This window comes from Falco peregrinus, chromosome 12 (assembly GCF_023634155.1).
Source record: "Falco peregrinus isolate bFalPer1 chromosome 12, bFalPer1.pri, whole genome shotgun sequence".
In the NCBI taxonomy this organism is placed as follows: domain Eukaryota; kingdom Metazoa; phylum Chordata; class Aves; order Falconiformes; family Falconidae; genus Falco; species Falco peregrinus.
In genome coordinates, this window is record NC_073732.1 from 1,838,833 (window position 1) to 1,863,774 (window position 24,942).

Sequence of the window (24,942 nt, forward strand, 5' to 3'; positions counted from 1 at the left end):
CAGACTTTCTGGGCTTGAGTTGCGCTATCTTTTGTAAAATATTTTTAACTTCAGAAGCAAAAAGTATACGCAAACGAAGCAGTCTGTGAATAGGATTTTGTTTTCTATCATGTTTCCCCTACTCTGAGGTTGTGTCCTAGCTTGTTGTGAACACCAGTTTTATTTGACTGCCTGTTAGTATGCCTAACATAAGGAGGTCTGTAACAAAAGTAATGTCTTTTTATGTCTCAGAGTAGAACAGTTTGCTCATATTTACATATAAACTCTGATATCCAGGACCAGGATTATGCCTTGTGCCCTTTTCTAATTCTTCTAATAGGTTAAAATTCCCATTTAATAATAGTTGAGATGTAAAAGCGCTTCTGCCCCATTGCCTTCTTCCTTTTGAGCAGGCTTTCATGCAACTACGCAATGCCATCGCCTACTTTCTCAGAGTTTGCAGAGATGAACAGTATCCTTTGACCTCAGTGCCCTCTGTTCATCAGAAAAAACAGTGTTTTGCTGAAATGATAGTGTATCTTCACCCTTTTTTTTTTTTTAGCAGGTTGAAAAGCAAAAAATTATAATCTAGTAGTCTCCTATATTATTTTGCTGTGTATTTTAAGTAAATTCAGTTGTGTCCCTTTGGCTGTGGCCAATGCATAAAGACCCCATAGTCATGGCATTTTTCTCCCTGGTGACTGTTTCTACTCAGACACACCTTTGCTTTGCTGGTTGTACTACAATGCCAATCTGCTGTGATATTTAATCTGATTTATGTTACTTAGACTTTTGCTATAACCTATGATACCAAAGTGTATTTATTTCTTCTGATCTCTCCGGGGAATATGTATAATCCATTGTTATTCCTATGCCAGATATTTGCTGTTAATAGCTGAAAACCTCTGTGTGTGACCGGTGTTCCTGCAGATGTCATCTTTAATGAAGCCAGAAGAGTTTCTCATTTAGAATTAATTAGAGTTACATTTGGAGCAGAAATCCCAGGGAGCATTAGATGTGTAACTCCTTACTGACATCAGGACTTTCTTGTGTTAATTCTTCCTTGAATGATGTGAAGATTAACTCCTGAGTGGGACATTGCCTCTTCTAGCTAATCCATCAGAAAGGAATTTTATTCAAAGGGGTCAGAGGAAGAGACACAAGAGCTAACGTGGGAGGGGAGAGCTGTGTCCTGTTCGCAGGTCCTCCCTCCTGGCTCCAGAGCACATCCTGAAGAAGCTCTTGAAAGCGCCTATGAGCAGAGCAAAGGGTACTGAGGGATAAGTTAGGGAGGAAAAAGGGGTCCAAACCTCCAAAGCAGCCATTTTGGTAGGTATCTGCAATAGGTTTTAGCCCCACTTGTAATGATTGCAAGTTGTCTGCAGGAGTTCACTAGCAAAATTGTTTTGATGAAATGCTGATATTCCCTTGAGTGGTTTCATGATCTGGATGGAGCAGAGGTAGAGCTGAACATTTCTTGAGAGCTGGACCTTTGGTGGGTCAAGCCACCAGTCTAGCTGGCATCTCTGGTGGCTTGTATGAAGAGGGGCAGCAGGCTGTCTCACTGAACATCAGCGCTCCCAGTGAGCACAAACAATACTCACCAGCTCTCTATCACCACCAGCTCTCCAGCACTGCATGGAGCACATCTGCAGCACAGGTCCAGGGGATGAGGATAGGTTGCACCTCTGGCAGGTCAGTGAGAGGGAGAGGGAACGCCTGGCAGGGTGCAGCACCAGGGGCTGATGGCTGGAGGAGATGACCACCATGCAAAAAGGTGGGAAGAGCTTCCATCCAACAGAAGCTCTTGGTCCCACCTCAGGCTGGACGTTGGCCCCTGATGCCACCTGGGTTCAGTCACTGCTGGATGTCAGTGCTGGCTCTCCCATTCGTACTAGCAAAGGACTTGATTTATGGATCTATTTTTAAAGGAGAACAATTTAGTTTTGCAGAGGTAAATCCTGTCCTATTTAAAAAATATTGATATTCTACACAATGGTTTTGTTCCCGTCTCTCAGTGTAGACTTCACTTTTCTGCCTTTTTTGCATGCTGGCTTTATATTTTTGTTTATTTTGTTGGTTATCTTTTTTTTACATTAATATTAAAAACATCGATAAGACCAAAATCACTGTTTTTACTTGTTTTCTTCTTACCACGAACAGCAGCTACCAACTTCCCTGCTCAGCTAAACTCACCCCAGCTTTGGGTTCTGCGGGTTCTTGGGAGCAGTATGGACAAGTATGTGTGTTTGAGGGGAAGAAATAAAAGCGGAGGCTTTGTTTTTTCCTTTGTAAGATATAGTTATATGCTGAGAGGAAATATTGGAAAAGCAGATGAATAAGCATCAGGGGACCCCAACTCACTGACACAATGATATCAGAGGTCCTTGCAGGGACCACGGGCTTGCTGCGGAGTACAGTTCAGCGAATGTGTGGCTCTTCCTGCGTTTGAGGCCAGTTTGGTCAGCCCAGCACCTGCTCGACTTTCAAGGGAGCAGTTAAACACTTCTGAGTACTTCATTGCTCTTAGGAGGGCAGAAAAATTGCTGGTATGCTCTCACTCCTGCCAGCCTCCACTGGAAAGGGGCTGAAAAGCAGGGGAATGTTTAATTTAGATAGGAAATGTGTGAAGTGGTGGTTAGGTAAAGGTACACAGGGCAATAAAAAATACAGAAAAAACACTCAGAAAAAATTGAAATACAAGTTTCTGACTGCATTAGAACAAATTAGAACACACACATAAAATCACAAGGAAGCCCCTTTGAAAGTTACATTTTATTTTTATGCAACACAAATACTCTGACAAACTCACCGAGCCAGCTATCTCTCAGTTTCATGTTGATGTGTGCAAGCGTGTAGATGACAAGATTGCAGGCAGGAGCATTATGGAGAGCTGAGACAGAGCTGTATCCGGGAATTCCTGCCCTCAGTAGATTTCTAATCTTCCAACATCAGTTTTCATTTCCTTACCTTGGCCGAAAACTTGCAGGATGAAAAATTTTAATGCCGTGAACTTTACTGAAAAAAAATCAAATTCCAAAGCAGAGAATCATTTATTTATGAGCCTGTTTGAGGTGTAACACCACCTGACATTACAGCTGCTCCCCTCTGCTTCTGGCCATAGTCAACCTTATCTTGTGGTGGGCACCACTGCGAACGGTGAGCATCAGGGGAAGGACACCATGGGAGAACCAGCATCCGCAGCCACGGAGCTGCAGTTCCTGCTGCAGAAAGCACTTGGTCTTTCCCTGTCTTGGGACATGGACCCAAATATCTCCTTTTCAGCTGAACTGATCTGTCTCCCGAAAGCCCTGCAGCTGAAACCACCTGCTTAGGGAAAGCTCTGGGTCTTTACTGAGAACAAAGTTTCTATTTCCAGGCTTTCCTCTGTGGTCCTGCGGACTAAAAGAAGTGAGGATACCCTCATTACTTCTTGGACTTTGAGAAAAAAGCAAGATCCAAAAGCCACCCCAGTATGACCCAGCATTACCTTGGTGGCAGCTCATTGTGTCCCAGTGCCCTTATGTCCCAATGCCCACACACAAAGGACACAAAACCCCGTGCCACATCCACAGCCCGTGGTGCTAAGCTCCAGCTGTGTGGGGAGTGGGGACACCCGCTCCATATGCTGCCTGGGGAGCACCCTGGGGCCACCCACCCAAAACACAGCCTCTGCACCTCATGCTGCGCCTGGGTCCCCCAGCACTGTCAGGAGGCTATTTACCCTAAAGGGGGTGAATTTAGACTGTGCAAATCAGCACCGCATGGGTAACTGAGCTTCTCGAAGGAGCAACACGCTGCTGTCGCCTGGTCACCCCACAGGCAGAAACGCGCGAAGGGTACAGTGTGCACCGAGGCATGTGGAGCAAAGCCATCACCATCCTGCCTTGCTGCCTGGCTGCAGTCTGGGAGGAGCAGTTAAATATTTGCTGGGCTGAACTGGGCTTGCTGGTTTCACCAATTGCACAGCAACGAGGAGGTTTGTGCCTCTGGAAGTCATTGGCTGAGTAAAGCCTGGAAATAACTGGAACCCAGATAGATACTGCAGATCTCTTGGCTTCATGAATAAATCCAGTGCTTCCTCCTGCCGTTGTTACTGGTAAGGGAGGGAAGACCCTCACCTTGCTGATTATTTTGCCTTTATTGACAATAAATTGCAGGGCAACGGATGCCTTTGGTAGCACTGACAGGGCCAAGGGAGATGAGTCAGGGAAACCGTGACGGGTGATGTGTGTGGGTGTATGTGTGCCTGCACTCAGCAATGGTTTTGTTTCCATCAATTTCATCTGAAAAATGCATATCCCGTTTCAGGGGAGCTAATTAAATATAGACTTGTCTAATAAAGCAAATGCTGAAAAGGCTGTGTGTATTATCTGTCAGAAGAGCTCTATATAGGTTCTTTCCGAGCTTCTGTAACATTTATAAGTATGTGGGAGCACGGCAGATTTGCATGGACTTTGACCAAGGGAAGCAAAGACGCATATCTGAAGCTACAAATTGGACTATGAGATAAGAACTCTCCTGAAATCTATATGCAATTAAAAGCCCAATCTTCCTTCCTATAGTGACAAGGTTATTGCTTTTATATAGCTGAACAGAGATGAATGAGTCTATGGATTAATAGCACTAAGATTTATGACACTGTGCTTGCCCCAAATATTATGGGAGAATAGCTCTCTGGGTGAGATATTCCAGCTGAATAAATTTGATAGGATTTTTCTTTTCCTTTATTTTTTTTTCAGCTTGGTATTATTTGGGAGAGATGCGCTGCTTCAGAGGTTGTTAGTGCTGTGGTTTGAATATCTACTAATTGTCCCAAGCTTATTTGTGCTTTATTAAAGTATTATCAATAACTAGAGCCCCAGGAAGACAGATGTAATTGAGAAAAACAAAACAAAACAAAATATTCTTTTGAAAAGCATGAGACTCCAATGACATTGAAACCTAGGCAAGAGACTGGCCAACGATTTCAGTGTAGTTGTGCTGCTTAGTCCCCAGGGGAAGGGGGTCATGTCTGTGCCCCACGGGTGTCCGGCTCTGTTACAGTACTGCAAGCTGGAGGCTGGTTGTGCAGGCATCAGCTGGGATGGTGTTTGTTTTACAAACGCTTCAATATGTCATAGAAATGCAAAGGTCCCTTTTCCAGAGGGAAACCCTGATTTACGTGGGGTTTCCTTCATTAAATCGGCTAGTTCTATATCTTGCTGGCTAGTTCTACTGTTCCTGGAAACTCCGGAGAGGACAAAGCCAAAGGAGTCACTTCTGGTCGGAGAAAGGGGTTGTCATCAATTGAAGACCATGGAAAATCCTCCCTGCTGTGCTGAACTACAGACAAGGTTGAAAAATTAGGAGGAGGAAAATAAAAACCTCTAAGAATTTAAACAGAGCAGTTTGGGTATGGGAGGGATGAGGTTACGTGCCCGGGCAGGGGACGTAGGTCAGGGCAGAGGGGTGAGGACTGGGCTGCCTGCACTGGAGGACAGGTAAAAACCTTGCCTGGGAAAAAATATGGCTACTGGGTTGCATCTTCCATCATTTAACAAAACTTCAGGGGTATTTTTTTAGCTTTTCAGGAAAAACCTCTGGGTGTTAAGCAGCACGGATGGGCATGCGTGCTCCAGCCCATGCACCCAGCCTGCTCACCACCCAGTAGCAAGCAGCAGGCTGGCGGTGCACAGCCACAGCATGCCAGTGGGCAGGATTTGACTTGGGCAGCAGGTGTGAAGGCTTGAGAGGGAGGAGATGTGGTGTCAGGCTCCAAGAAGCGCTGGCAGCAGGAGGGCAGGGTGCCAGCTCTACCTGTGGCAGCCTCCCCATTGCTTTCACTGCTAACAAAGTCACGCTGTCCCGTGGCGTTGCAGCATTGTTTCTTTACAGAGTGAGGGAAGTGAATTTTGGAGGCAGCTCTTGTTCCATTGTTGTTCTCCTGCAGGAGAAGCCATATTTTTTTCCTTAATACAGTCACAAAGAAATCTTTGTGCAAAGAAAATGTCAGGACATCTGCCTGCCTATCTAACCTCAGCTGTGAGTGAGAGTCCCCACTTGCACTCCTGGTTTTCTTTTCCACTGTGTGTTTTCTGCTGGATTTAGTTTGGTTTGCTTTGTTTTGCATTTCCCTGGCTGCAGTGATCCACCTGACTGGGGAGCATCCCTGCTGCTCTTCACTTCTTTAGCATCATGCAGCATGGCATGAGCATGTGGCAGTGCCAATGGGCACTGGGCTCATGCCACGTTCCCTGCAATGTGGCCCAGTTTGGTGTCATCAAGAAAAGGACAGTACTCTAACAAGGGGTATACAAGCAGTTGCTTTATCTAGGGAAGAAATCTATAAAACAACAAGGAAAAAAAAACTGAGCAAAATTTCTTTTCTGGGCAACACCCTGATGGAGCTGGTATCATTGGAGTTGCTTCTTTCCGCTCCTCCCCTCCCCTCCAGCTCATCACCTGTGATAACCCAAAGTGAATCTTCATGGCTCTTCCATGCCCACCATGCATCCTCTGCCATGTGGCTCGCTGCAGCTCACAGCACACAGAGAACAACTTCCCATGGCAAATGCTGGCTCAAAATGTCCAGTCTGAAATAAAAATGCTTTGCTTGTATCTCCATTCTTTGTTTGTCACGGTATGAGTGCCATGTTTCTCTTAGCACAAGGCTCTCAGCTGTTTTTGGAGTTTCCCAAACTTAGGGGAAGTTTTCACCCCACCCTCCTGGTACCACCTGGACTTGGTGTTGAGTTTGTGAAGCTCACCACAATGGCTCAAAAGCACCTCAGGCATGAAAACACGACAAAATGAATGTAAGAGTGATTCTTGCACTTGTCGGCAGGTGAATACGTGCAGGAGCAGCCAGAGCTGGGTCTGGCAGGGTTTGGTCAGCAGTCGGCAGAATGGGTGTGATGTAGACTTTAGCGCTGGGCAGGGCGCCTGCTTTGGCACTGAGCTTGCCACGTAGTCACGGCGAAACAGCTCTGCTTTCTGCCCTTTTCCTACCTGTTTGCTCTTTTGGGCAGAAACATATTTCCCCATTGATCTTGGGCCGTGTCAGCACCAGCGCCCAGCCCAGGGCTGCTGCACGCAGGCGGCGAGGGCAGAGGTGCGTGAGTCCAGGCAGGTTTCCTATCACCCCTCTCCCACGAGCATGCGACCTCCACTGGTAATTTTTTACAGTCAAGAAGCTCATCTCTTTCTCTTGGTTACCAATACCAGTGTTCTGAAAGGGGGGAAAACACCCCTCCCTTATTTATCAAAACCGGTGTTTGTTAAGGTCGACACTCACCAAAAAGAACAAAAGCTGTTAAATTAAGCACGATGTAACACATCTGGCAATAGCACTGTAAGCAATGAATAACACAAGCCAGGTATATTTCTTAAACTCGAATGATCAAAATAGAAGAAATCCTTTTCAAGGTAGGCAGCTACAGCCGTATGGGTGGGTAAGAGCACACAGCTGAATGTGCACGTACCAGGGCCATGGGGATTTGTGGAATCAGGGGGATGGGGGTCCTGCGTGTTTGTGAGCAGTTACCTGGAAGGCATTTTTTCTGTTCGGTGAAATTAAATTAAATCACCCCGTTCTGCTCAACCCTAGCTGGTCTTTCTGCTCCCTAGCATTAAACCCACGTGCAAGTGTTAGAAATAGGGAATGGCAGAAGTCTGAACCGGAGGTGGAGTGCGGTGGAAAAGAGAAGAGAAATGGAGCAATGCCTGTTTTTCCTGATGCATCTTCCAAAATTTTATACTTTTGAGGGATTGAGATCATAAATGCACTGCCACAAATGTACAAAATACAGAGAGAATTAGGAAGATGGACTTAATTTACACAGATGAGCATTATCAGTGGAGTCTGGTTTATATGGCCACATTTACAGTGCAAAAAAAATCATCCTTTGCGTTGGAGTTCCCACCAGTCCGAGAAGGAAGGGAGGAAGGAGACAGCAGCTCTGGCTTCTTACGCTGTCCAAAGCGCCCGCAGGCCATGTTCCTCCTAGAGCAGAAAATGAGACCTTTTCCATCGCCCTTGGGAGTGCTGGCAAAGAGGAGGAAAGCTGCTTTCTTCCCTTCCTGACTGTGTTTTGGACTGTTTAAAGCACGAAAGCCCCACACGGAGTGCCAGGCTGTGCCCGGTGCAGGGGGCTGCTCCCAGCCTGTCGGATGCGAAGCCCAGGGAGCACTGCTGGGTCTCCAAAAGCTCCTGGCACCGTCCCGCGCTGTGTTACTGCTTGTGTGCGTGATGATGGCAGAGCAGAAATCACTGCTTTGGCGACCACACAGCATTTATCCTCCTTGGTGCGATCCACAGTGGCTGGCCAGGGAGGACCCACCCCCCCTGTGCTGTCTGGGAGAGCTCCAATATTGGGGTCTTCCCCAAAAGAGGGGTGGCTGGAGCCCAGGAGCAGCCTGGCGAGGATCAGAGAGGCTGCTGCCTGTTTCTGGTCTTGTGGCACCATCCAGTGGCTGCTGGCAGAGGGCTGTCACTTCCCTGTCACCACCGCGTGTCCCCTTGCATCCTGGCTCCCCGGGGCCCTGGGAACAGAGGTGGTTCCCGAGCATCAGTGGTGGCTCCGCCAGGGAGCTGGTCTGCAGGTCACTGCTGTCACCTGCCAACTGGAGAGGAGCACAGAGAGGCTGAGGGGGAGCAGCGGGGCTAGACCCACACCCCACATTTGGACCCTGTGCCCCCCCTGCTACAAATCCACAGGGATTTCTTCTCCAGCAGGATGACGCAAAAATCAGGGCAAGGAGGGTCAAACAGGGCTGCATCAGGGCATCACACAGGAGACCCGGTCTCTATTTCTGTGGCTTGCAGTCAGCCCATAAACCTCATGCTTGCTTCACTGCTGTTTTTTTGGTTTGGGTTTTGTTGTTTTGTTTTGTTGGGTTTTTTTCTTTTGTGTATGTGTTTGTTGCTTTTTTTTTAAAAAAATACTTTACCAGTTGAAGGCCTAGAATTTCATTATCACAGCAATAAAGAAAAAAAAAAATCCCAGTATTTGTGCTAGGCCTTCCTTGGGTAAAATCTTTTTAATTTTTTTTTTCTCTGAAAAAGCAATTTGATTCTAACACTGCCACCACTTTAATTACATCAGCTCTCCCTCATAAATTGAGGTTATGTTTAAGTCCCATTTTAGTAATTTAATAATTTTGCCATTGCATCACTCCAATTATCTCTGGATTTGTTCCAGAGACCTTTTCTCAATTTGATTCTCTGGCTCTTATTGTTTCGATCCCAATTGCATGAATACTGATTTCCACCCCCACCACCCACCCCCACCCCACCCCAAAGAGAGGGAACGGACAAACATCACGGGAAGGACAGATGGCTGCAAGTGGGTGAAGGGGCCAAGGGCCAAGTCTCCGCTGCTGGAGGTTTGAACTCCCTGTGCACAGTGCCCTGTGTGCACTACTGATGGGTGGGAGCTGAGAAGTGGGTATGAGATGCCTTTTTTTCTGAAATAGAAATTATGTCAGAAAACATCCCTGTGGCCATCTGCACAAGATACGTGGAGTTTCTTGGTGGGGTGCTGGGTTTGGGTGATGCTGAGCTCACAGCTGGGAACTGTTTCAGCCTGCTGGGGCTTGGGGGGGGTGGGGATGTCTCTGTGCCGCTACACCCAGGTGTCTCTTCAGGAGCCTCACCATCATGGATGTGGCTGTCCCTGAGCAGGGCAGAGCAGGTTTAGCAGGGAGCTCCAAGGCACGGTGATGGCTCAGCTGGGTGGGAAGGGAGGAGAACTCCAGGCACTCTAGGGCAAGCTGGTTTCTTAATAGCTTAAATTCACTAGCACTCTCTGGACCCATCCCAACAGAGCTGTTTCAGCAAGCAAACGTTTTGTGCATAGGATGTACCACGGGGGTTTCCCTCCCTGAGCAAGCACTGGGTGGATAACACTCCGGTGTATGCAAGGATGCTGGAGGAAATCTCCATCTACACACGCAGCCCAGGCTAGCGGTGTATGACACAGCACCAACGCCTCATTTTTGGCCTGGGACACACCACAGCCACATGTAGTACCTGCTGCTGTCTGCAACTAATGCATAGGTAAGAAATGCCTCCTGCTTTCCCCCACCTCTCAGAGGGGCCATGGGGCAATTCCTACATCATGCCTGGACACATTGGGCTTTACAGCACATAGCCAAAAGTAAAAACAAGCTTTTCTCCTTGTGTTTGACAGCCCTTTGGGTCCTGTGGGGTCCGCTGCATCCTCTAGACAGTCTTCTTTCCCTCTGCACAAAAAGAGGGCTGCAGGATTTATTGCACCCTAGGAAAATACCCTGTTAGGGTCAGGCACACAAGTTGCCAAGGGATAAAGCCACCAGTGCCCCATTGCCTGGCTGGGTATGGGGGGCAGTGGGATAAGACACGTCCCACTTCAGCCCCAGGAAGAAGGTGACAAAGCGATGCTGACGGTGCTAACCAGGACCATCCCCACCCCCTCAAGAACAGGCAGTACCTGAAGCGGGTCTGACCCGTGGGAGCCAGTCTCATCCCCCAGCACCCCTGTGGAGAGCGCTGGCTCTTGCTTAGGGCTGAGCCTCACGGGGAACAGGGGAGGCTGCTTCCCTCCCAGCACCACTTCTGAGCTGGTGCACAGAGCTGGGTCAGGCGTGGGGCTGCTTTGGTGTCCCTTTCCCCACTCCTGAAGTAGATGCAGGGAAGCCTTGCAACACTCTGGGCTGCGATCCAGCCCTGAGCAGGGCAGCCCATGGTGAAGTCCCATGCTCCCCATGGACATGGACAGGTCTATCACACCCACCAAGAGCAAACACCTTGCTGCTAGCATGTCCAACAGATACTCATATCCATACCTTGGCTGTGTTTCACACCCATAACTGGACCTGGCTTTCTCTTGCTCCTGGAGCAAACAAGTAACTCCTTTCCTCAACCTGCTCTCAGTCACAGATGAGCTTTTTTTCTTCTCTGCTGCCGCCTCACACCCTCTCTACATTGTCTCTTCTCTGCATGGTCTGCACAGTTTCCACAAGCTTTCATTTTACATCTTTACTACTTCTGTTCCAAAACCCCAGGAGAACTCCTTCATCCCCTTGCAGAGGTTCTGGGAGGGAAAGAAGGAGCCGAACACCAGTGGGAACTGCCCTGTGTTTGTCTCCAGCAACCACATGGTGGGTAGCAGCCCTCAGGTCTGACTTTGCTGAGTTGTTTGGGTCACCCATATGGGCAGGGGGACCCCAGAAACCCCCTTTTCCAAACAAACCCCTCTGGGGTGCCACATTACCCACCACTCGGCAGTTTCCAAAGGTGCTGGTGTTTGGGCAGCACTCAGCATGCTTGGGGCCAGCTTGTGGCTGAGGCTCTTGGGCATTGCCCACCTGCCTGCAGATGAAAGGAGGTGATGGGACTCACCTCCACTGTGGGACAAGTCGTCAATGGGGGCTGCTGGCTTTGGAGGTCCGCAGGGTGCCCCAGGGAGTCCTTGGGGGGCTGTGGGTAGAGCAGGTCCTGATCTGAGGAGTAGGCTGGGGGATCACCAAGGCTCCAGGCTCTGCTGCAGCTGGTATCGCCATGGGCTGTGACCCATGAAGTGACCTGGGGCTCTTCAGGTTGCGAGCTGGAAAGCAAAATGGAGAACAAGGAGAGTCACCACCCACCTCCTGGTAGTCCTGTGGGTTGCCCTTGGGGGAGCCACGCACCCCACCTGACATGGGGTTGTATAGAAAAAGGTGGAAAAACAGATTTGGCAGTTCTTGCAAATCTGTATTTCACTCTGCTGGGGCTTTGGGGAACAGCTGATGTTTATTCTTGAACATGTCAGGCCAACCCACATGAGGTCAGTATGCAGAGAGCAATTGCAGAGACCTGCATCACTCTAAGTGCCCCTTCCTCTGCCTTGTTGCCCCACTGGGTAAGGGGACAGCATCCTGTGGCCATCAGTGGGTGGCAACAGGTCCCTACGGACAGTATGCAGAAAGGACAGGAGGTCATTCACCTGGGATGATGGAGAGCTGTCGAGGCAAAGCACTGCTGGGCTTCTTGCATCTCCTGACTTTCCCCATCACTGCTTGAACCAACTCGTCCCTCAGGGGTAGGAGACTGGGAAATTTCTCAGCCTTCTGTTGCTGCTGAAGCCTGACCAGAGCCTGGAGCTTTTTGTAGGTCCGAGTGGAGATTCCTTTTGCAACCTAAAGCAGAGGGCAGCTGAGGAGCCTGACATTGTCCTCCCACAGCACCGGGTGGTGAAACAAGCCCTTGGCAGTACTACTGGTACTCAAGTGCATCCTGCAAGCTCCAAGCCCTGCCCGGACACCAAGCCCCGACACCCATCGTTTCCCCAGCACAGTGTACCCCATGCAAACAGCCCACATTTGCACCTCCGGGAAGCAACCACATGAGAAGTCGTTCAGTCACTGTTTCCTCTTTGTGCTTTCGGGACGCAAACCAGAAATGCTGCCTTGCTCAGAAACACGGGTGGATGGAGCAAGGCGGGTTCCGGCAGCTGTGCCCACTGCCTGCCTTTGCATCAGCTCTGCAAGGTGCTAGGTGGTGGTATTGCATTGCCGGGAGCTCGGGAAGGCTTGCAGGCGGTACTATTTAATATGCTTGGCATGAAAAGGACTTGGACAGTGAAAGTCCCCTTGAAATCCCCGTGACAGGGGTGGCTGTGCCCTCCTTCCCGAGAAGAGAGTGAGCCCTGGATAATTTAGCATATGAAAGGCTGCTTGTGAGAAAGAGATTTGCTGGAGATATACTAATGACCAACCTCAGAGATGGGAGCATGGCAATTTATTCCCTGTGCTACTGTGTGATTTTGCCTCCACCTTCCCATTTGTCTCTCAGAGTGTGATTGCTCCAGATGGTGATTTTTTTTATTGCCTGTTAATGTTTTGATTGCTCCCTCCACAAAAACAAACAAACAAAAAGAAATCGGTCCAGAGCAGTCTTTGTGTCCCTGCACCAGCCCAGGGCTGGCATTGCAAATGCACTGTAAAGACACTTACCCGCTTGACACCCATGCTCTCCAGCTTTTCCTCCAGCACTTCCTCCAGGATAGGGCGAAACTGCTTCAGGAGGTTTGGGTTTCTCTGCAGGGCCTCCAGCAGCCTCTGCTTCCCACCCAGGGTGGCCTCCTTCCTGTCTGGAGTAAAGGTGGGTGCTGGCACCAGTGCAGTGATGTTGGTGTGCCCTGGGGAGGGGGCTGCTGGGGCCCTTCTCCTCCTTGAGGACATGGGTCCCACCGAACCCAGAGCAAGCAACTGATTGCCCTCAGCAGACAATATCCCTCTACGAAAGGGCACCTTCCTCCTCTAATTTGATTAATTCCTGCCCACAACTTTTTCGAAATCCCACCCACAGCCCAGCAGCTGCCTGGGACAGCTTTCCCAGGTGAAGTGCTGGCATCAGGGCTGGTCATGGGGCTGTCGTACTCTGCACAGCCAGGAGGAGACCGGCAAGGTCACCCCCTCTGCCCCCAGCCCACCACCTCATCACCGGCAGCTCCGGCCAGCACCCCCTCGTCCTCACCACACAACACTCCAAGGCAAATGACAGCTTCACCCTGGTGCTCTGGGGACAGGGATGGTCCCAGCTCTGGTACTCACCTGATGACTCTTCATCAGCCACCACTTCGGTCACCTCCTGGGTCACTGCAGGGAAGAAAGGAGCCTGTGAGGGTCGAAGAGGGGCCAGGGCCCCAGCACAGAAGCAAGCACTGATCACCACCTGCTTTTCCTATACGGAAAGTATGGACACACCTGTCCCTTTGGGGATCCAAGGCTGGCCCAGGTGTGGCACCAGACCTTGGAGAACATCCCGAGGGAAACCCTGGGGCACTTGTGCACCAAAGCCACCGGCTGGAGGATGTCAGTGGGCAATCAGCGCCCTGCTGCCCCTCAGGGCTGGGGTCAGCAGTGCTCCCCTTGGGTATTTACTAACAGACATCGCTGCTTTATGGCCTTTTTGTGTTTTCTGAGCAGCAGCCCCTGGCCAGGTCTGCAGCTGCACCGCAGGCATTAGGGAGCTGAGAAGTCCCCGTTTTCTTTCCCTGGCACCTGATTATAGAAAACCCAGACTGTAAAGAAGAAACCACAGCATGCCTCAGCTCCTTATTTTTATGCAAATAACCACTGGCATCATTTCGGAGGAGGCAAGGTCATCCGTTTGCTGTGAGTGCTTGATTGAAATCTCATTCCTTTGGGGTATGGCTACAATGCAAAACCCACCCAAGAGACCAGTTAGTTTTGTGCCAGCGACCAGAGCAGCGGTCTGTGCTGTTGCAGCAGACCGTTGAGGGACTGGAAGGTGTCCGCTCCACAGCTTTGTGTGAGAGGACATACGACCAGCTCCCTGGAGAGGATTCCACACTTTTGTAGAGGGAGAAAGAGAAGGCCTTGTGGTCTGAAGGCCTGTTAGCCATGAAAAATTTATCTAGATGCGAATTGAATCGCTTTAAAAATGTGATCATTATCTTCAGGTTTGCTTGCAGAGAGCAGCTTGATCTGTAAAGAAATAGATGGGGCATCATTCAAAGATCATTTCTTTATCTATAATTTTGGGTTATTTTTCCTCTGCCTGCAGAGTGTTATTATTAAATGCAATTCAAAAAAGGAGCAGAAAATAGCAAGAGCCTAAAGTGGGCACATACACTCCCCAAGAGCTCTTTCCCTTAAGCAGCCCATACCTGTGAGGGGTCAGCTTAGGGGCTTTCCATAACACGATCACTAGCACATCCTGTTATACCCCACGGGCTATTTATGGATCTGACAACAAGTGAAAGATGCTCCAAACTGTAATGCAAAGTGTTGCTCTGGTGATCTACACCCCAGTGGGCATGATTCCTGCCAATGATATTCATGTAGTGCTTCATGTTTAATGAGAGCGAAAAAGAGCCAAATGTAGCAAAGCATTACAGAATGGGCTTGATTTTAAGCTTAGCCTTAATTCAGCAAATATTTTAAGGCTGCTTAGAGTTAAACATCTGCTTAAACCCTCTTGATGAACCAAGGCCTCCTTTTTATTTTTTTAATATCACTTGCTTTCTTCTCCTGGGACTCTGTGACCTTGAGCTGCTCCCCAAGACAGGTGCTGAGGGCATGGTACCTGCTGATGTGCATGGTCCATAACTGCCCACTGGTCCTGAGATGGGGTGGCACAGAATGTCCTCTTCTCTTTCTTCAATTGCAAGGGGTAAAAACAAAACAAGAAGACTTGAACGTGGTGAAAAGGTGTTTGGAACCACCTCTTCCCTTCACCAGCAAGGACAGCTCTCTGGATTTTTATTTGATATTGAGATGGCCTCCAAAAGGCAGATCTGGCCTTGCAGAAGATATATGGCCAGCTTCAAAGGCTGCCGGTGGGAAGCTCATGTCTGCTTGTCAGCTGTGATAGGACACAGCTTTGGTTGCTGCATTCTTTTTATTCTTTCCCCTTGATAATGTGATAACTATACTCTGTTGCCTGAGGCTTTGAAGTCAGGCCAAGGTTGATTTGAAGTGTGTAGGCCCGCTCTTACCACCTACCACTTGCTGGGCTGATCTGCAGAGAGGGCATCCCTGATTCTTCTGAAGAGACCGTGAAGGAAACAAGCCCTTTTCTGGGTGAGGTGCCTGTTAGCTGCCAAGGACATCTAGCACCTACCTGGACCTCCTGTGCCTGGTTGTCCCTCCTTAGGTTCTTCAGCTCTTGCCTCTGCTCTGCCCTCTGCCAAATTAAACACATACGCGTTTCCTTCCTCAGGCTGTGGGCTTCTTGTGGGTATGGGCACCTGATCTCATCTGTGTTCAGAGAAATTAACCTTCTCTTTGGGTCCAGAAGTATGGTTGGCACTGTAATTCCAGTGCTGTTCCCAACTCTATGCTCAGAGGTACCATGCATGGTATAGCCTTCTTCAGATGTTTCTAGATGTTGAGAAGGAGGCTGATGCACAGGTAAATAAACTTCTTTTGTTTATTTAAGTGCTTTTCCATATGGTGAGCTTCTGCAGTGCTCTGGTGAATTGAGTTTCCCTGAAGTAAGCAGGACCATGACATGCCCTCCACCACCCTCCAGGTCCCATTTCTGGACTCAGGCTGTCAGCGCTCTACACCAGCAAAAGCCCTGAGCAGAACCTGAGCTGAGACCAGACATCCACAAAGCAGATGCAGGCAGAGGTGCATGGATGTGAGTGCATCTCCATCCAAATGCACCTCCTGGGATGCGCAGTAGGGGTAAGGACATGGGTACCACACTGCTCACCTGCGCTGTCATCCACTCTTGCTTGCCCTGCTGCTCTGCCCGGCTTGGTGCCTGCCACCGTGCCTCCTCAGTGTCATCATCCTGCAGGGTCCCCAAGTTGGACTTTGCTGCCTCTCTGGCCTGAAGCTCCTGCAGTTTCTGGAGTGGGGAAAGGAAGGAGCTGTGTGGCCCACAGGAGGTCCTGCTTTCCTCCTGGGGAGCCCAACCTTCACCAGCCACTGCTTCCAACCCCAAAATACTTGTGTGCCCCCAGGAGCAAAGGCATGGCCTCTTTGAGCTGTGAACCTGTGATGCCACCTGGACCAGGTGAAGCAGCAAGCTTGGACATCCCCTTCCCTGCTTTGAGGAGCATGTGGGGTGCTTGCTCACCGCCTCCACGGCACTGCTTCTGCTCGCCACATCCTTGAACGCTTCGAGGAAGATCTGCCTCAGGCCATCTATCTCTTCATGCATCTTCATCCTCTCCTCCTCTTTCCATCTTTCCAAATCTCTCCTGCCCTCCTCTTGTTGCTGGCGAGCTCTCTCTGTTTCCTAAAGGGAGTGGAAAAATGGAGGCAGGAGCTGTCTTGGCTGCAGAGCAGAAGTACCAAAGGCTGGGCCTTCTGCCCTGGCACTGGTGGCATAAGCACCAATGCTCTCGTTACACCCGTCGCTGCTCAGAGCCTGCCTGCACACTGTGGGGAGGCTGAGGCAGCACAGCCTCTCAGGCAGGCATGCTTATAGAATCCTTATTTCCATGTGACATTTACCATGGGAATTTCTGGGGGCAAATCTTCCAAAGAGATGCAAGCCCCACCATGAAATATTTTTCAATGCCTTTTCCACTTGTGCTTTAAAAACTTTCTGCATTTCATCACTCCTCCTCCCTCATTTTTTTTACAAATGGGTAGTTGTGCCCTCACCCTGTACCTGCTCCCTGCGCAGCTTCTCCGCTTCCCTCTCTGCTTCCAGCTGTTGCTGCGTCTCCCTCAGTTTCGCCTTCAGCTCCTCTACCTTGTCTTCCATTTGCTCCATCTGCTTCATCTTTTGCCTCTCTGCAAAGCTCAGGGAAACAAGAGGTGGTCTGTGAGCAAGGGTGCGATCTGCCAGCTCCTACTGGGATTTTGCTTTGGGCTGGGTGGAAAAGCCTAATAAAGCATTGACCAAAACCCCTGTAGGGGCTCAAAGTGAAGAAGCAGGTAGCTGAGCTGCAGGAAAAAACATGACAAATGTGGCCACGTGGCTTCTGATATTTATTTATTATTTTTGCAGACTTGGAGAGATTCGCGGCTCATGAGGCAGCATAACTTTGCATCGGGCTTGTTCTCTCCAGCAGCCAAAGAGCACTGCTTGGGTGTTTCAGGCTGCACTGGGGAAGGTGCCTTTGGAGCAAAGCTCAACCTGTTGCATTGCATCAGCCCTGGGCTGGGGTTCCAGCCTGCCAGCAACAGCAAAAGCAGCTTTTTTATGTGCCAAGTTCAAGTGGCGGGTGCAAGTGAAGCTGTAACGAGGCTCTGTGGCTTTCACACAGCACGTCACACCTGCAGCTTCCAAAGTGCTTTGCAAAGAAACATAAATTCCTTGACAAAAAAGGGGCATGGGAAAGGTGAACCCCTCTCCCACTCCAGTAAAACACTCTCCCAGAGTCCCCAGCATAGCTCCATCCCCACAGTCCTGTGGAATCTTTGGGTGGAGAAGATCCCTAGGGAAACTGAGGCACAGAGGTGAGCTGTAAAGGCACATGCAGTCTTGTATTCGACTGCGTGTCCTACCTGTGCTGGAGGGAAAGGCAGCAAGCAGAAAGCCTTCAGTCAGTATTCACAGAAATGCAGAAGAAGAAAAGAAGTTACAGGAAGTTGTCTTTAACCTCCTATGGTCACTCTGGTTTCCGACATCTACATCGAATGGAGGAAAACCTGCCTGGGGAAGTGGAGGGAGAAGTTGTCCCAGTGCTCACCCGCCTCGGTGGCCTCTGCGTGCCGGCGCTGCACGTGGGCTTGCAGGAAGGAGTTGTTCATGAAGGCTTTACCGCAGAGGTGGCACTGGAGAGGAGGGAAAAGTCAGCGTAGGGACTGGGATCTGCAGAAAGGGGCACCCCCCCGTGCCCCCTGCAAGGCAGGCAAAGCTTTGCTGCTTTAAAGCAAAAGGAGAGACCTCAAGAGAGATGGCTGTTGTGTTGGCAGCGCGTAGACGGAGGGCATTGGGAGTTTCTTCTGTCTGAAACCAAAGAAGAAGGCAGAAGCCAAGGTGGTGCAAGGATACTGGTTGGGGAAAAAAATGCTGCCTTCCCCAACAGAGCAGTGCAATAAGGGAAGCAAAGCACCAGTGAGGTCTTGGTTATAATGGGGTCCTACGCTTGCAGGGATGACTGGGCTGAATGAATCTAAATCATCTGGTTTGGTTGGCTTTTACTTTCCAGGAGTAAGTTAGTAGGTTAATTTGGTGATGGGGAAAAAGCAGATGAAAAAGGCACATCCAGCAGGCTTCCTGCTGAAAGGGTGGGAAAAGCTCGGTCGGGGGAAAAAGCAAAATCACCACCAAATCCAGGAGCATCCAGAAATCTTTCACTGGTCTGGAGGATGCTTAAAGTCTCCCTGGCATAAGATATGCCCCAGAACACAGGGATCTCCTGAGATCTCCCCAGAAGGCCTTTTACAGACCCCCTCTCCCACACTCTGTGCAGCTCTACCTGTAGTTGGCATGTCCCAAAAAAGGGAGCTTCCCTCTGGGCTGGCAAGGACTTGGAATCTCCATGAAGGTGATGAACCAGTGCAAGGGAAAGCAGCAGGGCTGGCCAGCACCTTTTCTAGGGCCAAGATGTAAGCATAGCGGGCTTCAAAGGCAGCATGCAACAAAGAGCATCCTGCATGGGGATGCTCTTTACACCCCTTACACCTTCCCGTCACGCACCTTGCAATGGGTGTTGGGGCCAGCTTGCAGGAAGAGCTGCTGCATGGCAATGAGCTTCTTCCACCTCCTGCTCTCCTCCTTTGCACCCCGGAGCTGCGCTGCCTGCTCTGCTGCCTGCTGTTGGATGCAAGCCAGCTCGGCGTGGGCATCTCGCAGGCACCGGGTGTGCATGGCCAGGCTGGTCCCGAGGCACTCCTGGCAGTGCAGCAGGTACTCAATGCTCAGCTGGGCCATCCTGAGGACCTTCAGCAGGACGGGGTCCGCCGGCTGCCCGCAGTGGGGGCACCGCTCCCCATCCAGGTTGCAGAAGGTGACGCCAGAGATGTGCTCCTGGAGTGTGGCCACGTCCACCTCCCGGGCCACCTGCTCCACGTCGATGGCACTGAAGCGACGCCAGTCAACACTGACCCGGCGGGGCTGGAAGTGGAAGGGGGGAATGTCCACCGGGATGGTGAGTCCTGGGGATGCCCCCAGTATCCCTGTAGCCCCAGGCATAGGCTGGTGCAGTGAGTGGTAAAAGTCTGCAGAAAAGTGCTGAAAGGCAAAAGGGATGTGTTAGGGCTGACCCCACAGCCACCCTCCAGCTCCACTGCCGCCCCTGCAAGCCCCCACACACTGTGGGCACTGAGCAGTGGGACAGAGCTGAGCTTATGTGGCAGCAAAAAACCTTCCCTTTTCCCTCCCCATCCAGAACTGCTGCAGTAGATAGCAAATTCTGGGGGAAAAAAAAAATTTACAAAAAAATCTGCCAGTTCGTTCACCATCTGTTTTCAGTAAGGGAGACGTCTAAAAGTGTTGCATTGGAACCCTTTGCAATGGCCCATTCTGAATGGACCTGTAAATCCCCGCTGAGTGTGCGTGGTTTAGGGGAACAGAACTGGCCTGTTTGGGGAACAAGACGCAGGGAACACTGGACAGGCTTTAATACCACAGCAGTCCGCTGCCTTCCACGGTTCCCTGCTCTGATCTAAACCTAGAGCACTTCCAAAGTAGTTTGCTTGTTTTCCTAGCTGTGTCCTAAATTAAACAAAAATAGTTAAAATGCATAGTTTTAGATCTGTGAAATAAATTATACTGTTCTTAGTCCCTAGCTAGGGATTTGCTGCTGCCTCTCTGCTACACCCACCTGCCACCTTTAAGATACTTAATTTTTTGAAAATGCTCTTTGCTGAAAGGCCACTTACCATTTTTCTGGATGCAGATCGGGCCCCCCCACAGGCTGAGGGCCCCGGGATACGGAGCAGAGCAGGCGGAGAGATGTTGGTGTGTTTTTGGTGTGTTGGTGTGTTGCTGGGTGTGCTGTGTAACGTGAGTCCGAGCCAGCCCGGTGCCTGGCACACACCTGTGCCTCCTGCACAGCCTGCACCTACTTCTGTGCTCCCAAGACGAGGACAAACACGGTCAGGCAACCCAGGGAACCGCTGAATAACTGCCTGCATGGTGCAAGAAAGCCAAGCTTTCCTACGCTTTCCTCTGCTAACTCAGAGGAAGAGGGGGCAGTGATTATCACTGCCTGTCTGCAGCAGAAACAGTGCCCAAATCAGGTTTGTGGCCCTAATTTCAGTCTTCAAAATGTTGTTCACAAGTGGGTGCCCTGGAGCCTCCAAGGCTCCCACTTGTGTTTCTCCAAGGCTCAGCCCTACCTGGCACACGGGGTGACAGTGGTACGGGCAGGGCAGAGCAAGGGCAAGGGGCTGCCAGGCTGAGCCAGCCCTGCACTCAGGGTTTTCCAACCAAGTGCCTAGCAGGGACGCTTTTCATGGTGCCTGCATGTGTGCTGGGATGAAACGATCCTGTTCTCTTGTTTTTTCTGTTGCTGGAGCAACCACAGGGTTTCCCAGGTGTTACGTGGGGTTGCACAGGGTGGAGTCCGTTAACGCTGATACTGCAGCCGGTGACGTCTGCAAGCCCACGAACATTTTCCATCTCACGGGACTGGTTTTCTACCCCTACCCTGGGTTCCCACTACTTTCACTGCCAGGATTGCTTCGTCTGCACAGTGCTTCCCGTGCCCTCGCAAGGCTGGTTTGCACTTGGTCCAGCTCAGCAGCATTCAAACCTATTGCAAACTCTGCAAAATCCTCTCTTGCGCTCAGAGACAGAGGGTCTCCTCCTGCCCTGAGTAAGCCCCTTCACATCTCTGTCTTGCTCTAGTCTGCTCAGTCAGCTCATTAGGCACCTAAATAGCTTTTTGCCTGTAGTCACATCTCCCACCGGGGTCTTTCCCTGTTGCAAGTAAATACTAGGGGTCAATGACTGCTCTGAACCACTTTGGATCAAGCTGGGTGGCTCTTTTAAGCACTTTTTAGCTCTACACCAATTTTACCTGACCCTCTCTTCTTTCTCACCCTTCTCTTGCTTACTTCCCTTCCTCAGTATGGCAGGAGACAGTAAAGCCTTGATTCAGGGCTGTAGCTAACCTGGGAAGCCGTCACACACTGCTGCAGACAAGGCACCAAAGCCTCGGGAACAGCTGTGGATCAGCGTGCTGTAGTTAACCCTTGTTTCCCTCTGGGGTTTGCTCATTCTTTTCATTTTTGGTGCCTACCTAAAGATAATTGGGTCAGCAAGCCCCTTCCCTTGCAGGCTTGTATGGCCAACAAAGATCATTATTGTTGTTACTGCTGTGATATTTATACTGTTAGCAGCGCTGCAGTGTCAAATAATCCAATTCATTGCATCAGGCAAAATGTGGTGTACATATATATGGATATGGATATATATATATCTATACATGCCTGTGTATATACAGGTGTAGCTACAGCCCTGACTCATAGCTGCATATTATATAGACCTGTTGGGTAATGGTGCATGGTCCCTGCCTGTGAGGTTTTGTTGCATACATTAATCATTCCTAAAGAGGAAGGGTTTGCAGGACCACGAATTAAAAATCCCTTAACAATCTACTACATACCCCAGGGGTAGGCTGTGTTGCATAACCTCGTTAATATTAACAAAGTCTTCATGCACCAAAGCCAGCTGTGCTTCATCCGGCCGTCGGTGCCGACCTGCTGCTTAGCAGCACGGCTGCGATTGCCCCGTCGCCTGCTTCAGGAGTGCCTGTGGGTGCTGCAGCCTGCTGGGTTGTCCTCTCTGTTTCTCACAAAATGCTATGTATAAGGTCTCAGACAGTGCAAGCATGGCTTCAGCGGGATGCTGGCATGGCAAAACTCTGGGAGTCCAGCTCTGAGGGTTTATTTCTTCTCTTTACTTCCTACTTGTATTTGCCCAGGACAGGTCCTCAGTTGGTGTAAAGCAGTAAAAGTATTTTGGCTTCCATGCCGTAATGTAATGCAATGTCAGCTGGTGTGATGGAGCTGCTGGCAAAAGCTGTCTTCATCACCCACAAGGGAAATGTTGGTATTCCTGCACTAGGGCTGAGATATGGACCGCTGGGCAATGAAGACATCGGCCTCGATGGGTGCGGGTCCATTACAGAGGTAGCAGCTAGCATCACTCAGCAGAGCTTATTGCTGAAGGTGGTCACCTGCAGCATTTCCACTCCACTGTGCAAAACCCATTTCCACCAAAGTATTAGTAGAGCTGGGTCCCGGGAAGTGTGATGGGCTTTCATTTTCCAGTCTGGAAGACAGTGTCTTTGCTGTCCCAGGGCATGGCTGCTGGGCCAGGCTGTTGCACAGTCCTCTTCTCTGCAACCCTGAGCCTTTGGCAGGGAAATTTCTCCTCCTTTCCTTCTCTTTCACCCTTTCCCACTGTCACTCTGGGGCCCTCCTCACTTTCCTGAACTCTTCAAGGGCTTCTTTGCTCCCTGCAAAGTCTAAGGCTGCCTCAGGTGCCAGCGTCCCTCTGCTCCCTGCCAACCTGGGAGCCTGCAAGCTGTGGGAGATGCCTTATCATGAAGCTGAGAGGTGTCAGGAACTCTGCTCACCAACTGCTCGAGCAGCTTCCCCACCTCCTCCGGACCCTTCCCAAAAGCAGCCATCACCTCCCTCGCTTTCTCAGCTTCTCTCCTCTTGCCCATACATAAGGTTCTGGGACTCACTCACATGGGGTGGGCACAGGAGAACCCCCCTCCCCGCGTGAGACCTTTGGCGAGGCTGGCTGTGCTTGCTGCTATCAGCCCTACTTTGCTAGAAGTCCTGATGGTGCAGGCAGGCAGGAGAGAGAAGTGAGGCAGGGTTGGACTCCATCTGCAGCACTGCTGCTACATAACACGGCAAAGCCTCGGAAATGTTTCTTGCCTGAGCTCATCTGCAAAGGCAGCTGGAGCGGGTCAAGTCTCTGCCCGTCCCCCTGCCCCGTCCCTCCCTTCCACGGACACAGCCACTGCCCGGAGAGGGGAGCCGGGAGAGCCGAGCCAGAGAAAAAGGCAAATACTCACTTGTTGGCAGAGACAGATAAACTGAAGAGGTGGGACAGGATGAGGATGGGAGCTGATCGGTGAACGTGGGCGGTGGGAGGCAGCTGGGAACAGCTGGGGGCTGCCTGAAGCCGTGGGGGAAGCGGGGAGGACTTTCTGGGCTGTAACCCTACGCTCCTCCCTGCATCCCCTCAGCCCAGGAAAGTCAAAGTCATGGAGGAAAAACCACAGGCAGGCGAAACGCGCTGGCACGCAGCAGGGAGCCAACCAGCCAACCTAAACCAGTGTGGATGGCACTGGGGCGTGAACCTGACGGCCCTGGGCTGAGCTGTGAGAGCCTCACGCGAGGGAAGGGAACAGCAAAACACTCCCCCACCCCACGTTGCTCCTCTGAGAAGCCGCAGTGCCCAGTTACGGGGGGGGGGGGGGGGGGGAGGGGGGGGCGCGGAAGGAGACACGACCCCCACTTCTGAACACAGCACAAAGCCCACGTAAAGCCTGCGTGCAGAGGGCTTTCTTCTCCCGATTAATCCTGCTGCTATTTCTAGCCGCAGAAACGGGGCTGCTGATTACAGCATGCTCATTAGCTGCTGTGTTTACAGAAGATAGCGTGGGCAGAGGGCAAACATTCGATTACGGGCCACTGATCCACCCCTGCCTTTCTGCTCCCAAGTTAAAAACAGCTGTTTGGACAGACTTAAAATTAAGATTTGCAAGCTGGGCTTCTTTTCAGGGGGGTTGGGTGGATTGGCATTACCCTGGGAAAAAGGTAAATGCAAGGGGATGTGTTGCTTTCCGGAGAAAAACCTGTTGGGGTTAAACAGGGATTTTCACACGGCTGGACAGAGCTGCGGCACCTCATTTCCAGGGCAGTGGCATACGGAATTAGACTCTATAACTCGAAAGTTATAAAGTAGGTATGTTTATTGCGCGCAGATGCACAGGGGATCGCTCCTCCACAAGCGTGCATGACCGAAGTGACGAACCATCTCACATTTATACAATAAAACAAATGAATATTCAATTAACGCCTATACATATTCGTTACCTAAACCCGCTTACTCTCGCTTCCTATGTTAATTAGCTTGTCAGTCCTTTGCCTGGAATGTGGTGGTCTTGCAGGTTTGTAGGTGATAAATGTCCTTGTGACCATCTGATCTTCTCCAGCAAGAAGACTTAGCACTCCCTTCCTCTAGATAACATTGGAATGTCTCTCATCCTTTTCTCATCCTTTTATAAATAGCCCCGTTATTAGAGGAAGAAGGGTAGGTGTCTCCTCAAAGCTGTGTGACTATGTGACCATACACCACACCCATGACCAGTCACCATACCCACATTCCTTGAGCAGACATATACAATCACCATCGATGTCCATTGTCCCCATTTCACAGTATTTCTCCATATCAGCAGCTGAACTCCATTTATTTCGAAGGGATTTGGGAGCCCAGCAGAGCCATCCTTATCCTTTCTCGGTGCCTCAGCATCTCCTTCCCAGGGGCAGATGTGACTCTGCAGCCAGAGCCGACCACAGGGGGTGGCACAGCGCGGTCCCTTCCGAGGAGAAGCC

General features: G+C 50.4%; 1 protein-coding gene across 1 annotated transcript; it reads right to left on the reverse strand.

Moving 5' to 3' along the window:
• Positions 1 to 6,440: 6,440 nt before the first annotated feature.
• On the reverse strand, positions 6,441 to 23,625 carry DZIP1L (DAZ interacting zinc finger protein 1 like). Its single transcript, XM_027791980.2, has 12 exons — positions 23,397 to 23,625; positions 19,055 to 19,588; positions 18,102 to 18,186; positions 17,075 to 17,199; positions 16,535 to 16,696; positions 16,166 to 16,303; positions 14,400 to 14,430; positions 13,534 to 13,578; positions 12,934 to 13,070; positions 11,925 to 12,117; positions 11,342 to 11,546; positions 6,441 to 8,583 (listed from the first exon to the last, which is right to left on the reverse strand). The coding sequence occupies exons 2-11, from the start codon at positions 19,547 to 19,549 to the stop codon at positions 11,362 to 11,364; spliced, it is 1,596 nt and encodes a 531-aa protein (XP_027647781.2). The 5' UTR covers positions 19,550 to 19,588; positions 23,397 to 23,625; the 3' UTR covers positions 6,441 to 8,583; positions 11,342 to 11,361.
• Positions 23,626 to 24,942: the final 1,317 nt, after the last annotated feature.